The 15,015-nt window shown below is 50.9% G+C and overlaps 1 protein-coding gene across 2 annotated transcripts; it reads right to left on the reverse strand.

The window, feature by feature from the left end:
• Positions 1-935: 935 nt before the first annotated feature.
• GLYCTK (glycerate kinase) lies at positions 936-14,956 on the reverse strand. 2 transcript variants are annotated; one of them, XM_069736123.1, is made up of 6 exons: positions 14,922-14,956; positions 10,211-10,468; positions 6,619-6,985; positions 3,939-4,090; positions 2,600-2,775; positions 936-2,526 (listed from the first exon to the last, which is right to left on the reverse strand). In XM_069736123.1, exons 3-6 carry the CDS (start codon positions 6,966-6,968, stop codon positions 1,648-1,650), a joined length of 1,557 nt encoding a protein of 518 aa, XP_069592224.1. In that variant the 5' UTR covers positions 6,969-6,985; positions 10,211-10,468; positions 14,922-14,956; the 3' UTR covers positions 936-1,647. The 2 variants fall into 2 exon arrangements, with proteins under 2 accessions (XP_069592224.1, XP_069592225.1); XM_069736124.1 differs by lacking the exon at positions 14,922-14,956 and having other exon boundaries at positions 10,211-10,648.
• Between the last annotated feature and the right edge of the window lie 59 nt (positions 14,957-15,015).

The raw sequence follows: 15,015 nt of genomic DNA on the forward strand, positions 1-15,015 counted from the left end.
TACCGCAGGGGTCAGTATTGGGACCTGTTCTCTTCAACATATTCATTAATGATCTGGTAGAAGGTTTACACAGTAAAATATCGATATTTGCAGATGATACAAAACTATGTAAAGCAGTTAATACAAGAGAAGATAGTATTCTGCTACAGATGGATCTGGATAAGTTGGAAACTTGGGCTGAAAGGTGGCAGATGAGGTTTAACAATGATAAATGTAAGGTTATACACATGGGAAGAAGGAATCAATATCACCATTACACACTGAACGGGAAACCACTGGGTAAATCTGACAGGGAGAAGGACTTGGGGATCCTAGTTAATGATAAACTTACCTGGAGCAGCCAGTGCCAGGCAGCAGCTGCCAAGGCAAACAGGATCATGGGGTGCATTAAAAGAGGTCTGGATACACATGATGAGAGCATTATACTGCCTCTGTACAAATCCCTAGTTAGACCGCACATGGAGTACTGTGTCCAGTTTTGGGCACCGGTGCTCAGGAAGGATATAATGGAACTAGAGAGAGTACAAAGGAGGGCAACAAAATTAATAAAGGGGATGGGAGAACTACAATACCCAGATAGATTAGCGAAATTAGGATTATTTAGTCTAGAAAAAAGACGACTGAGGGGCGATCTAATAACCATGTATAAGTATATAAGGGGACAATACAAATATCTCGCTGAGGATCTGTTTATACCAAGGAAGGTGACGGGCACAAGGGGGCATTCTTTGCGTCTGGAGGAGAGAAGGTTTTTCCACCAACATAGAAGAGGATTCTTTACTGTTAGGGCAGTGAGAATCTGGAATTGCTTGCCTGAGGAGGTGGTGATGGCGAACTCAGTCGAGGGGTTCAAGAGAGGCCTGGATGTCTTCCTGGAGCAGAACAATATTGTATCATACAATTATTAGGTTCTGTAGAAGAACGTAGATCTGGGGATTTATTATGATGGAATATAGGCTGAACTGGATGGACAAATGTCTTTTTTCGGCCTTACTATGTTACTATGTTACTTTTTATTAGATTTTATTGTGTCGTTGCAAAAACAAATTCTGAGACATTGCAGTTTTCACATTGGCCACTAGATGTCAGCACAACAGGCTGCACTCCAATGCACTGAGCAAACAGCTTCTTGCTTTACTGCCTGTAGTAAAACAAGTTGGGGTGACTCAATTATCGCTAGAGGAGGAGCAACGGCAGAAAGAGACGTCTGATGTCCGAGAAAAATGAGGAGGAAGGGAATGAGGGGGCAGGGGCACCCAGGGTCACTTCCCACAATGCACTGCTTTCCAGTATTCCTTTAGACTGGTGCATATGGCAGTAGAGAGAGGTGGTAACAGAACAGTCAGCGCAGCTCTGGAGGTAACAGAATGGTGAGCACAGCTCCGGAGGTAACAGAATGGTGAGCACAGGTATGTACGTAACAAAATGGCGAGCGCAGCTCCGGAGGTAAAAGAATGGTGAGCGCAGCTCCGGAGGTAACAGAATGGTGAGTGCAGTTCCGGAGGTAACAGAATGAGAATGGTGAGCGCAGCTCCAGAGGTAACAGAATGGTGAGCGCAGCTCCAGAGGTAACAGAATGGAGAGTGCTGCTCTGGTTGTGACTGGGGCACAGTGTGTCTCCTCACAGGTGCCCCTCACCCACGCTCTCTATTGGTCTTTGTGCCGTTGTACCAGCAGGACCTGCACGTCCATCACGTTGGTCCCGGTCAGTCCGGTCACCAGGAGACGTCTGCCATTTTGGAAGTCACTGAAGAATCCGTACGAGTCGCTGGCGGTCAGGAAGGCCTCTACGTCCAGACCGTTGCGCCGCGCCTGCTCCACCAGCTGTGGGTACGAGACGGCGCCAGCAGCCGGTGTGGGACCATCCTGCCCATCTGTGCCCCCGCTCAGGAACACGACCTCACAGCCCTGCATGGCCGCCACGGACTGATGCCACTGTGCAGCCACCCGCAGTGCCAGCTCCTGGTTTCTTCCTCCTCTGCCCTTTCCCTGCACCCGGACTGTGGTTTCGCCTCCGCAGAGCACACAGATGCCACCTGAAGCCCCGGCCTCCTTCATTTCCTGCAGACGGGCAGAGAGGTGGAGGTCGGGGATGTCCATGGACGAGGCCACGGCCAGGAGGGTCTCCTCCAGCTCAGGCCTCTGAGGGGCCGCCGTGAGATAAGAGCAGAGGACCTCGGCCAAGAGGGCGTAAAACTGGGAGACCAGACGAACATCGCCGCTGATGGCCGTGGAGAGGAGCGAGGTCACATACCCCGACCGCTGAGCCTCCTGCTCGGCCTCCCGGAGGGAGAGGAGGTTGGAGCCGATGAGGATGTTGTGGACGCGGCCGTGATCCTGCGTGGGGTCCACCCGGGGTCTGGAGAGCAGGACGTCCTCCACCGCGGCCGGCACCGAGCCCCGCAGGCCATATTTACTCAGGATCTGCAGACAGTCCTCCACTCTGTAGGCGCTGCAGACAGTCGGGCCACTGGCGATCACATCAAGGTCATCCCCGATGACGTCGGACAGGATGAGACTGACCACCTGGAGGAGGGAGACCGAGAGCGTCAGAGTCCACGGCGTCCTTACCTTACAGCTATCATGTCCCTGTACCGACCTGTGCCGGGTGGGCTGCCCTGGAGAGACCCCCGCCCTTCAGCTGGGACAGACCTCTGCGGACGGTGTTCAGTTCCTGTATTGTAGCCCCTTTAAGTGCCAGCTGCTTGGTGACCGCCTGTTTATCCTGCAGGGTGAGGGGTGGCACGGGCGCGGGCAGGAGTGCGGAGCCGCCACCTAAGAGGGAGAGATCGCTGAGAACAGTGCAACCACCAGAAACCGCCACACTGCGAGAAACCGCCATGCTGCGACTGACCGAAAGCCACTATACCACCAGACTGCAAGATACCGCCACACTGCCATACCGCCATGCTGTGACTGACCCTCAGAAAGCCACTACACCGCCACGCTGCAAGATACCGCCACGCTGCAACCGACCCTCAGAAAGCCACTACACCGCCACGCTGCAACCGACCCTCAGAAAGCCACTATACCGCCATGCTGCAAGATACCGCCACGCTGCAACTGACCCTCAGAAAGCCACTATACCGCCATGCTGCAAGATACCACCACGCTGTGAGATACCGCCACGCTGTAACCGACCCTCAGAAAGCCACTATACCGCCATGCTGCAAGACACCACCACGCTGTGAGATAATGCCACACTGCGACTGACCCTCAAAAAGCCACTATACCGCCATGCTGCAAGATATTGCCATGCTGCGAGATACCGCCACGCTGCAAGATACCGCCATGCTGCAACCGACCCTCAGAAAGCCACTATACCACCATGCTGCAAGATATCGCGATGCCGTGAAATACCGCCAAGCTGCAAGATACCGCCACGCTGCAATCGACCCTCAGAAAGCCATTATACCGCCACGCTGCGACCGACCCTCAGAAAGCCACTATACCGCCACAGTGTGATACCGCCACGCTTCGACCGACCCTCAGAAAACAATGTTCCCTGGGATAAGTATGCAAATAGGCTCCCCCAGTAGGAAGGTCAGTGCCGCCTGTAAGAAGCTGCTCTGGGAGTCAGGCGGCCCGAGCCCATGCAGCCCCACCGTCCCACGTACAGATACCAGCACTGGCCAGTGTTGGGCATGAAACTAATGAACTGCAGGGGTGAAGAACTACAGGAGCTCATGCAGCTGTTGGTGCAGCTCTGGGTGTAACTGGAGCACAAGACATGACGCACATACAGGTCCAGTCCGCCAAGGCGTCCGGTCTTCACCCCTGCTGCTTATTAGGCCAGGAGACGCTGTGACATTGCGGGTCCGAGGAAGCGCCCAAGGTGCCAGGATCAGACGTGTGGCCGCCTCGGCGGACCTGACCAGGGCTCATCGCTGACACGCCACCATTCCTCAGGAGGATATTATCACAGGGGTCTCCCCCACCTGAGATCAGCACCAGCAGTAAATGCCCCCGCTGCAGCTTTTCGGCCACTTTCTGAATTTCTCCGGCCGCCTTCATTGCCGCCTCGTCCGGCATATTGTCTGCAGCTCCTTCCATCACACGAATCCTGGACCCGGGGCTCAGGAGCATATCCCTGCGGAGAGAGGAGCCGTGAGCGGGGGACACAGCGGGGAAGACCCTCACAATGAGGACTGTAAAGCGTCACAAATCTGAGCGCACGGTGATACAAGGAGCTGAACAAGCAGGGCATGCTGGGAGATTTCTGCTATGAAGCTGCAGGACACTGCATAGATTATATAGGAAGCTGCAGGACACTGCACAGATTATATAGGAAGCTGCAGGACACACTGCATAGATTATATAGGAAGCTGCAGGACACTGCACAGATTATATAGGAAGCTGCAGGACACTGCATAGATTATATAGGAAGCTGCAGGACACTGCATAGATTATATAGGAAGCTGCAGGACACTGCATAGATTATATAGGAAGCTGCAGGACACTGCATAGATTATATAGGAAGCTGCAGGACACTGCACAGATTATATAGGAAGCTGCAGGACACACTGCATAGATTATATAGGAAGCTGCAGGACACTGCACAGATTATATAGGAAGCTGCAGGACACTGCATAGATTATATAGGAAGCTGCAGGACACTGCACAGATTATATAGGAAGCTGCAGGACACACTGCATAGATTATATAGGAAGCTGCAGGACACTGCACAGATTATATAGGAAGCTGCAGGACACTGCATAGATTATATAGGAAGCTGCAGGACACTGCATAGATTATATAGGAAGCTGCAGGACACTGCATAGATTATATAGGAAGCTGCAGGACACTGCACAGATTATATAGGAAGCTGCAGGACACACTGCATAGATTATATAGGAAGCTGCAGGACACTGCACAGATTATATAGGAAGCTGCAGGACACTGCATAGATTATATAGGAAGCTGCAGGACACTGCATAGATTATATAGGAAGCTGCAGGACACTGCATAGATTATATAGGAAGCTGCAGGACACTGCATAGATTATATAGGAAGCTGCAGGACACTGCACAGATTATATAGGAAGCTGCAGGACACTGCACAGATTATATAGGAAGCTGCAGGACACACTGCATAGATTATATAGGAAGCTGCAGGACACTGCATAGATTATATAGGAAGCTGCAGGACACACTGCATAGATTATATAGGAAGCTGCAGGACACTGCACAGATTATATAGGAAGCTGCAGGACACTGCATAGATTATATAGGAAGCTGCAGGACACTGCATAGATTATACAGAAAGCTGCAGGACACTGCACAGATTATATAGGAAGCTGCAGGACACTGCATAGATTATATAGGAAGCTGCAGGACACTGCATAGATTATATAGGAAGCTGCAGGACACTGCATAGATTATATAGGAAGCTGCAGGACACTGCACAGATTATATAGGAAGCTGCAGGACACTGCATAGATTATATAGGAAGCTGCAGGACACACTGCATAGATTATACAGGAAGCTGCAGGACACTGCACAGATTATACAGAAAGCTGCAGGACACACTGCATAGATTATATAGGAAGCTGCAGGACACACTGCATAGATTATATAGGAAGCTGCAGGACACTGCATAGATTATACAGAAAGCTGCAGGACACACTGCATAGATTATATAGAAAGCTGCAGGACACACTGCATAGATTATACAGGAAGCTGCAGGACACTGCATAGATTATACAGAAAGCTGCAGGACACACTGCATAGATTATATAGAAAGCTGCAGGACACACTGCATAGATTATATAGGAAGCTGCAGGACACACTGCATAGACTTTATAGGAAGCTGCAGGACACACTGCATAGACTTTATAGGAAGCTGCAGGACACACTGCATAGATTATATAGGAAGCTGCAGGACACACTGCATAGATTATACAGAAAGCTGCAGGACACACTGCATAGATTATACAGGAAGCTGCAGGACACTGCATAGATTATACAGAAAGCTGCAGGACACACTGCATAGATTATATAGAAAGCTGCAGGACACACTGCATAGATTATATAGGAAGCTGCAGGACACACTGCATAGACTTTATAGGAAGCTGCAGGACACACTGCATAGACTTTATAGGAAGCTGCAGGACACACTGCATAGATTATATAGGAAGCTGCAGGACACACTGCATAGATTATACAGAAAGCTGCAGGACACACTGCATAGATTATATAGAAAGCTGCAGGACACACTGCATAGATTATATAGGAAGCTGCAGGACACACTGCATAGATTATATAGGAAGCTGCAGGACACACTGCATAGACTTTATAGGAAGCTGCAGGACACACTGCATAGACTTTATAGGAAGCTGCAGGACACACTGCATAGATTATATAGGAAGCTGCAGGACACTGCATAGATTATACAGAAAGCTGCAGGACACACTGCATAGATTATATAGAAAGCTGCAGGACACACTGCATAGATTATATAGGAAGCTGCAGGACACACTGCATAGACTTTATAGGAAGCTGCAGGACACACTGCATAGACTTTATAGGAAGCTGCAGGACACACTGCATAGACTTTATAGGAAGCTGCAGGACACACTGCATACACAATATGTGACATCTGGGGCCCCTCGGTTGTTACCTCTTTCCCGCCTGTCGGAGGGTCTCCTCTATTCCGCGGGGGACGCTGATCACTCCTTCTACCAAATGCTTCCCAACGATCTGCTCCACCGCAGCCGCCATTCCCAGAACAGCCTTCCCAAACCCCACCAAATAGAGGTTGTTCTCCAGGGGGATCTGCTTCCCTCCGCACTCCAGGACGGGGGGTCCGGCGGTATCCCTGACGATCAGCGCTCTCTGTAACATGCGGGGCGGTAAGACAGCCGACACAGCGCTCCGAAATATCCGATGGGCGTCATCCTGCAGAGCCGCCATGTTTCCGATAAGGCGGTGCGATGGGCGGGAGAAGATGCGTCTTAGTAATTGGGCCATATAGGGAGGTCGGCCACCTGCGGGGACACAGCAGGGAAATCCCATTCGTTCATATTAAACTGGACCGGCACCTGCCCCCGAATCATGGGGACGGGACATCGGAGAAGAGGGGGCGCACGTCCTGTGATCTCCCAGCCATGGACATCTGGCAGAGATTCGGACCCCCCTGTGAAGCTGCCGCTTTGTTCTGTGCCACCATTCCCCCCCCCCCCCCATCAAGGCAGCTGAGCGACGTCTTGCGTTTTTTATTGATGGCAGTATCGGGAACATTCGATATTTTTATAGCGGCGATTACAGAACTTTGATTCTGGAGTTTCAATATTTTTTTCCTTTTAGACGTTTTACGTTCAGGTAAATAATTTTATATGTTAACTGATTGGACATAGGCAGAGACAGAAATATCTAATGGTCAATTTAGAATATATTTTTAAAGGGGGAGGGGGCTTCCCATTCGCAGGTTGTGTGTAGTATTGGCCCCCCATCTGCAGGCTGTGTGTGGTATTGCCCCTTCCCATCCGCAGGCTATGTGTGGTATTGGCCCCTCCCATCTGCAGGCTGTGTGTGATATTGCCCCCTCCCATCCGCTGGCAGTGTGATATTGCCCCCTCCCAAAACCCAGGCTACGTGTGGTACTGCCCCCTTTCATCCGCAGGCCGTGTGTGAATTGACCCCTCCCATCCCCAGGCTGTGTGTGGTATTGGCCCCTCCCATCCACTGGCAGTGTGTGATATTGCCCCCTCCCATCCACTGGCAGTGTGTGATATTGCCCCCTCCCATCCACTGGCAGTGTGTGATATTGCCCCCTCCCATCACCAGGCTGTGTGTGGGATTGGCCCCTCCCATCCGCTGGCAGCGTGTGATATTGCCCCCTCCCATACCCAGGCTGTCTGTGATATTGTCCCCTCCCATCCGCAGGCTGTGTGTGGTATTTCCCCCTCCCATCTGCTGGCTGTGTGTGATATTGCCCCCTCCCATCCCCAGGCTGTGTGTGGTATTGCCCCCTCCCATCACCAGGCTGTGTGGGATTGGCCCCTCCCATCCGCTGGCAGCGTGTGATATTGCCCCCTCCCATACCCATGCTGTGTGTGATATTGCCCCCTCCCATCCCCAGGCTGTGTGTGGTATTGGCCCCTTCCATCCGCTGGCAGTGTGTGATATTGGCCCCTCCCACACCCAGGCCGCGTGTGTTATTGCCCCCTCCCATCTCCAGGCTGTGTGTGGTATTGGCCCCTCCCATCCGCTGGCAGTGTGTGATATTGCCCCCTCCCATCCCCAGGCTGTGTGTGGTATTGCCTCCTCCCATCACCAGGCTGTGTGTGGGATTGGCCCCTCCCATCCGCTGGCAGCGTGTGATATTGCCCCCTCCCATCCCCAGGCTGTGTGGTATTGCCCTCTCCCATCCCCAGGCTGTGTGTGGTATTGGCCCCTTCCATCCGCTGGCAGTGTGTGATATTGCCCCCTCCCATACCCAGGCTGTGTGTGTGGTATTGCCCCCTTCCATCCACAGGCTGTGTGTGGTATTGGCCCCTCTCATCCGCTGGCAGTGTGTGGTATTGCCCCCTTCCATCCACAGGCTGTGTGTGGTATTGCCCCCTCCCATCCCCAGGCTGTGTGGTATTGCCCCCTCCCATCCCCAGGCTGTGTGTGGTATTGGCCCCTTCCATCCGCTGGCAGTGTGTGATATTGCCCCCTCCCATACCCAGGCTGTGTGTGTGGTATTGCCCCCTTCCATCCACAGGCTGTGTGTGGTATTGGCCCCTCCCATCCGCTGGCAGCGTGTGATATTGCCCCCTCCCATCCCCAGGCTGTGTGGTATTGCCCCCTCCCATCCCCAGGCTGTGTGTGGTATTGGCCCCTTCCATCCGCTGGCAGTGTGTGATATTGCCCCCTCCCATACCCAGGCTGTGTGTGTGGTATTGCCCCCTTCCATCCCCAGACTGTGTGTGGTATTGCCCCCTCCCATCCCCAGGCTGTGTGTGGTATTGCCCCCTCCCATACCCAGACTGTGTGATATTGCCCCCTCCCATCCCCAGGCTGTGTGATATTGCCCCCTCCCATACCCAGGCTGTGTGTGGTATTGCCCCCTCCCATCCGCTGGCAGTGTGTGGTATTGCCCCCTCCCATCCCCAGGCTGTGAGTGATATTGCCCCCTCCCATCCGCAGGCTGTGTGTGGTATTGCCCCCTCCCATCCCCAGGATGTAAGTGATATTGCTCCCTCCCATCCGCTGGCAGTGAGTGGTATTGCCCCCTCCCATCCCCAGGCTGTGAGTGATATTGCCCCCTCCCATCCCCAGGCTGTGAGTGATATTGCCCCCTCCCATCCCCAGGCTGTGTGTGGTATTGCCCCCTCCCATCCCCAGGCTGTGAGTGATATTGCCCCCTCCCATCCGCAGGCTGTGTGTGGTATTGCCCCCTCCCATCCCCAGGCTGTGTGTGGTATTGCCCCCTCCCATCCCCAGGCTGTGTGTGGTATTGGCCCCTCCCATCCCCAGGCTGTGTGTGGTATTGCCCCCTCCCATCCCCAGGCTGTGTGTGGTATTGCCCCCTCCCATCCTCAGGCTGTGTGTGGTATTGGCCCCTTCCATCCGCTGGCAGTGTGTGATATTGCCCCCTCCCACACCCAGACCGCGTGTGGTATTGCCCCCTCCCATCCCCAGGCTGTGTGTGGTATTGGCCCCTTCCATCCGCTGGCAGTGTGTGATATTGCCCCCTCCCATCCCCAGACCGCGTTGTATTGCCCCCTCCCATCCCCAGGCTGTGTGTGGTATTGGCCCCTCCAATCCGCTGGCTGTGTGTGATATTGCCCCCTCCCATCCCCAGGCTGTGTGTGGTATTGCCCCCTCCCATCACCAGGCTGTGTGTGGGATTGGCCCCTCCCATCCGCTGGCAGCGTGTGATATTGCCCCCTTCCATCACCAGGCTGTGTGTGATATTGCCCCCTCCCATCCCCAGGCTGTGTGTGATATTGCCCCCTCCCATCCCCAGGCTGTGTGTGATATTGCCCTCTCCCATCCGCACGCTGTATGTGGTATTGCCCCCTCCCATCCGCAGGCTGTGTGTGGTATTGCAACCAGCCTGGTTTGCTTGGAGCTGCGGTACCAGGTAGAGCCTGTAGTAGTGGCCCTATTTCTGGATGTGACAAATGTTTCTAGTCCTGGATGCCCCCATGGAGCAGATGCAGGGGCTGCGTCGGCCTCATAGGGTGCAGGTCTGGGGTCCGATAAGAAACCTCCTGCATTACCTCCTCTCTTCACGGAGCAGCCGCTGTCACCGTGCAGGCATTGTGCCTTCCTGTCATCCGCCTCGTTCTCGGTACGCAGCACACCGCAGATCTGCCGGCATCATCCAAAGTCCAGGATTTTATTTATCTTCCTGAGAAAAAACTTTCACCGTCCCATTAATAATTAGCCGACGTTTACTCAGGACTCGCTGTGGGGCCCCTGGGGACGTGGAACGAGCTGGGAATTAAAGGAGCCCCCCGTCCGTCCTCTGAGGTCACCTGTACGATGACAGGAAGAGGGAGATAATGCGGGACCTTTTATTTTTAATGTAATTTTAAAACTTTTTTCCACTTTTGGTCTCACATCAGCGTTAGCGGCAATCGTTGCAGGCAATCCCTTAGATGCTGCTGTCAATCGCCGATAGCGCCATGTAAACCGTGCAATCCTGCCCAGGTATCTGCCCAATACCCACACGTTGGTAGTGGAGTGTCTGAAGTCATGTGGAGGTCGGTAGTTGAGTGATGGCGGCTCTCGGCTTGGTCTGTTGGTGCTGCCTGGACTGGGAGCGCTCCTACCATACAGTGCGGTCGATCTTATTCTCTACTATATGATGGGAGCGCTCCCAGTCCAGGCAGCACCAACAGACCAAGCCGAGAGCCGCCATCACTCCACTACCGACCTCCACATGACTTCAGACACATTTCACTACAATGCAAGCACTGCTGACATCCTATGGCGAGTGACAAATTCGGGCGACTTCCTTGTTCACTTGATATCTTAGCTGTGTAATTCCATCAACAAGCCCAACAGGCGGCCACCCTAACCTCTACCGACTGCGACCACCTGAAGACCAAGACTGATATGATCTTTCAGGAACGCTTCAAAGTATTACAGGAAAGAAAAAAGATGAAAGTTCCAAAGGGACAAAGATTACCTATAACTATAAAATTTATAGATGGAGCGATTCCTCCACTTCAGGTCCTTGGTGCTCCACCTTCAGGCCAACACAACAGGACTCCTTCAGCTGCTCTGGAAGCGACAGCTCCACTGGCCCTCAACACAGATCCCAATTTTTTATCTAGACGACAGAAGGATCCAAGATCCTTGCGTTCATCCAAGAGAAAGAATGACAACATGACCCCAGGTAAGACCTCGAACCTGTTGGTCAACATCTCGTCATACAACTTATGTCCCATCGAACTGCCTTTCATAGAGGTCTGTCTCTTTGTCTGACTCCCAACTGTAATTTCAGATGGAAGAGGACAGACTTTGGACTATAAGAAGAATCCCCTCTGAATAAAACGCTTCCTACGGGGGACCCTCTAGTCCCGATTTCTCGATATCCCACTTGAGTCTACGTAATCTCAGCAACTTGACATCATGCTACATCAATATCATCGTGGCTCCTTCCTCACACAGCACAATCTATCAACCACTGAAAGGCAGCCAATAAACTATTAACAGTATCAATAATATTTTAATTAAACCCGTGGACAAACATGGGGCCATTCCCATAACGGATCGTTGCAATTATCTTAATGAAAGTTCTCATCAACTATCCAACACATCCACAGACAAGAAAGTCCAGCATGACCCTAGCCAACCATTAGAAACAAGCATTATCAAGCTGTTACCAAAGATCTCTATACTATTGATCAGAAAACCGTGACATTCCTTAGTAATCTACACCCAGAGACTCCAGTCTTTTACATCCAACCTAAAATGCATAAATCTTTACACAATCCTCCTGGCCGCCCTTAGTAGCCTCTAAAGACTTGATTATTTCCCCTCTGTCTATTTATCTATAGAAAATACTCCATCTGCTAGTCAAAAATACTCGCTCCTTCATACTAGACACAGGACAGCATTTTGATGACTCTTGGTGTCAACGGCTTCAAACATGATAAGGGTTTACTAGAACTCAGACTTCTCCCATGAATCAACAACCGTATGCACCGATACTCTTTCCCTAATCTTACATGTGAACTTCTTCCTATTTAGAGACTTCTATCCTCAAATCTGTGGCACCGCCATGGGGTCAAAAGTCACCCCAGCTTATGCCAACTGCTACATGGACAACCTCGAGAACCAATTTGTCGATACCGATGATTTATTCATACTTCACTATGTTGTTAAAGATATATTCATGATGTTTTCTGTATCTGGAATGGTCCCCGTGATGCACTCCTTTCGTTTGTCAACTTACTCAACTCCATCAGACTAAAGTTACAGTTCACACTGATTTGGGACACTGATCTCATTTCTTGACACCTCATCATGGACTTCTATTCTCTGCGGCCAGACACCTGGTGTCACAACTACGATTTCAGATCATAGAGCACGTTCCGGAACCCAGACATGGTGGAAGCCACGTATATCTACTGAAATTTAGAAAATCCCTCTGGATTCACACTCTTCAAACTATGGCTCCAAGGAGTCACAATAGGGAATCTGATGCCTTAAATATCACTAATTGCCACGCTCTTAGGCCGCGTTCCTGTCCGATAACTCCTCCACGCACGTGCCGAGCTTCCTACAGCTTCATGCCTCTCTAGCCCCTCGACCAGGAACTCTCCATGACATAATTCTGGTCTGGCATGGGTATTCCCCTGTCGAAGCTTAGGCGAAACGCGCGTCGGGCAGGTGCGGGCTGCCACGGAGGCTCTGGTACCGGTTAGTATCACTTTGGATTCCTTTTTCCTATGGCATTTGACACTTTACTTCTATGAGACCAGGCATTTAAACTGGCGATATATGCACATATTGTAGTGACTTTAATAAGCACTACATTAGTAATATTTTCTCTTGGGCACTATTTGCCACTACGTCACTTTAAATCTTTGTTATTATGGCATATTATGTCAAATATATATGTGCAGACTCTAGATACTAATGACTTATAACATCTACTTTATTTTTTATATATACTTAATTTTATGCACTATTTCTCTGGATCCTATAGTCAATTAGTATCGATCCTAGATGTAGGTATTGGAATCCATATTGTAAATTATATAGGTACCATATATTAACTATACTTTATACCTTTTAGTGCCCACACAACTATTATTAATTTTATATTTGTATACTTGATAATTTATTGATATTATTAATGTTGTTGTGTTGTACTATGTATAACCAAGGCATATTTTAACTCCGTGACACCCCGCATTTTGTAATCCATCTGGTTTGTTTTTTCCCATATTGTATATTTTGTGATGCTTTTATGATATAATAAAATCTAATTTTCTGGTACATTTGTTGTAGATGTGCATCATATTTGTAGGTATTCCAATCTCTTAGTGGATGCACCTCATATACTCTTTGGTTGTGTATATATATATTCAGGGCCATTATACTGCAAGGAAGGCTATGTGGGGGCCATTATACTGTATGGAGGGCTATGTGGGGGCCATTATACTGTATGGAGGGCTATGTGGGGGCCATTATACTGTATGGGGGGCTATGTGGGGGCCATTATACTGTAAGGAAGGCTATGTGGGGGCCATTATACTGTATGGAGGGCTATGTGGGGGCCATTATACTGTATGGAGGGCTATGTGGGGGCCATTATACTGTATGGGGGGCTATGTGGGGGCCATTATACTGTATGGAGGGCTATGTGGGGGCCATTATACTGTATGGAGGGCTATGTGGGGGCCATTATACTGTATGGAGGGCTATGTGGGAGGCCATCATACTGTATGGAGGGCTATGTGGGGGCTATTATACTGTAAGGAGGGCTATGCGGCGGCCATGATACTGTATGGGGGGCTATGTGGGAGACCATCATACTGTATGGAGGGCTATGTGGGGGCCATTATACTGTATGGAGGGCTATGTGGGAGGCCATCATACTGTATGGAGGGCTATGTGGGGGCTATTATACTGTAAGGAAGGCTATGTGGGGGCCATTATACTGTATGGGGGGCTGTGTGGGGCCATTATACTGTATGGAGGGCTGTGTTGGGCCATTATACTGTATGAAGGGCAATGTGGGAGGCCATTACACTGTATGGGGGGCTATGTGGGGGCCATTATACTGTATGGAGGGCTATGTGGGGGCCATTACACTGTATGGAGGGCTATGCGGGGGCCATGATACTGTATGGGGGGCTGTGTGGGGCCATTATACTGTACAGAGGTCTATGTGGGGGCCATTACACTGTATGGAGGCCTATGTGGGGGCTATTATACTGTATGAAGTTGTGTTGTGGCCACCGTACTGTACGGAGGGCTGTGTGGGGGTCACAGGGGGCTTCATACTGTGTTGTCACCATACTTTGCCAGGGTGTCTTGAGGGGAAGTAATGTAGGCTCATTATACCCTGCGTGTGGAGGGCTCTGGGGGTACCATACTGTGGGGGTACCATACTGTGTTTGGGGGGCACTTTTCTGGCATCGTGAAAATACCTCACAATTTTGAATCCCCCTTCGCCTCCTCAGTAATAAGACCCCAAAAAAAAAACAAAATTGGCGTTACCTCTATCAAAATGAAAAATTATTTAACCAGAGAAATAATTAAAATCGCAGGTTATAAGTCGCCTCCCTGAAAAAATTGCAATAATTGTCGTATTCGCCCAAAAAAGGCGCAATAAACCGTACAGATGGAGGAAGGGGTTAAAAAAAATTACAAGGCGGTGGGGACAGAACAAGACACCGGTCAGACTCCGCCATGTGTGTCACGTCCTTGCCACAGCCGCCCCGCGACCCGACACAGCCCCGTACTCACACGTGACCGCCAGGAGTCAGCATGCCACACACAACATGGCGGATACGTGTGGCTATACGTCTGACGTCAACGCTTCTTCAGCCAATAGGAACCG

The sequence above is a fragment of the Ranitomeya imitator genome, chromosome 8 (assembly GCF_032444005.1).
Source record: "Ranitomeya imitator isolate aRanImi1 chromosome 8, aRanImi1.pri, whole genome shotgun sequence".
Classification (NCBI taxonomy): Eukaryota; Metazoa; Chordata; class Amphibia; order Anura; family Dendrobatidae; genus Ranitomeya; species Ranitomeya imitator.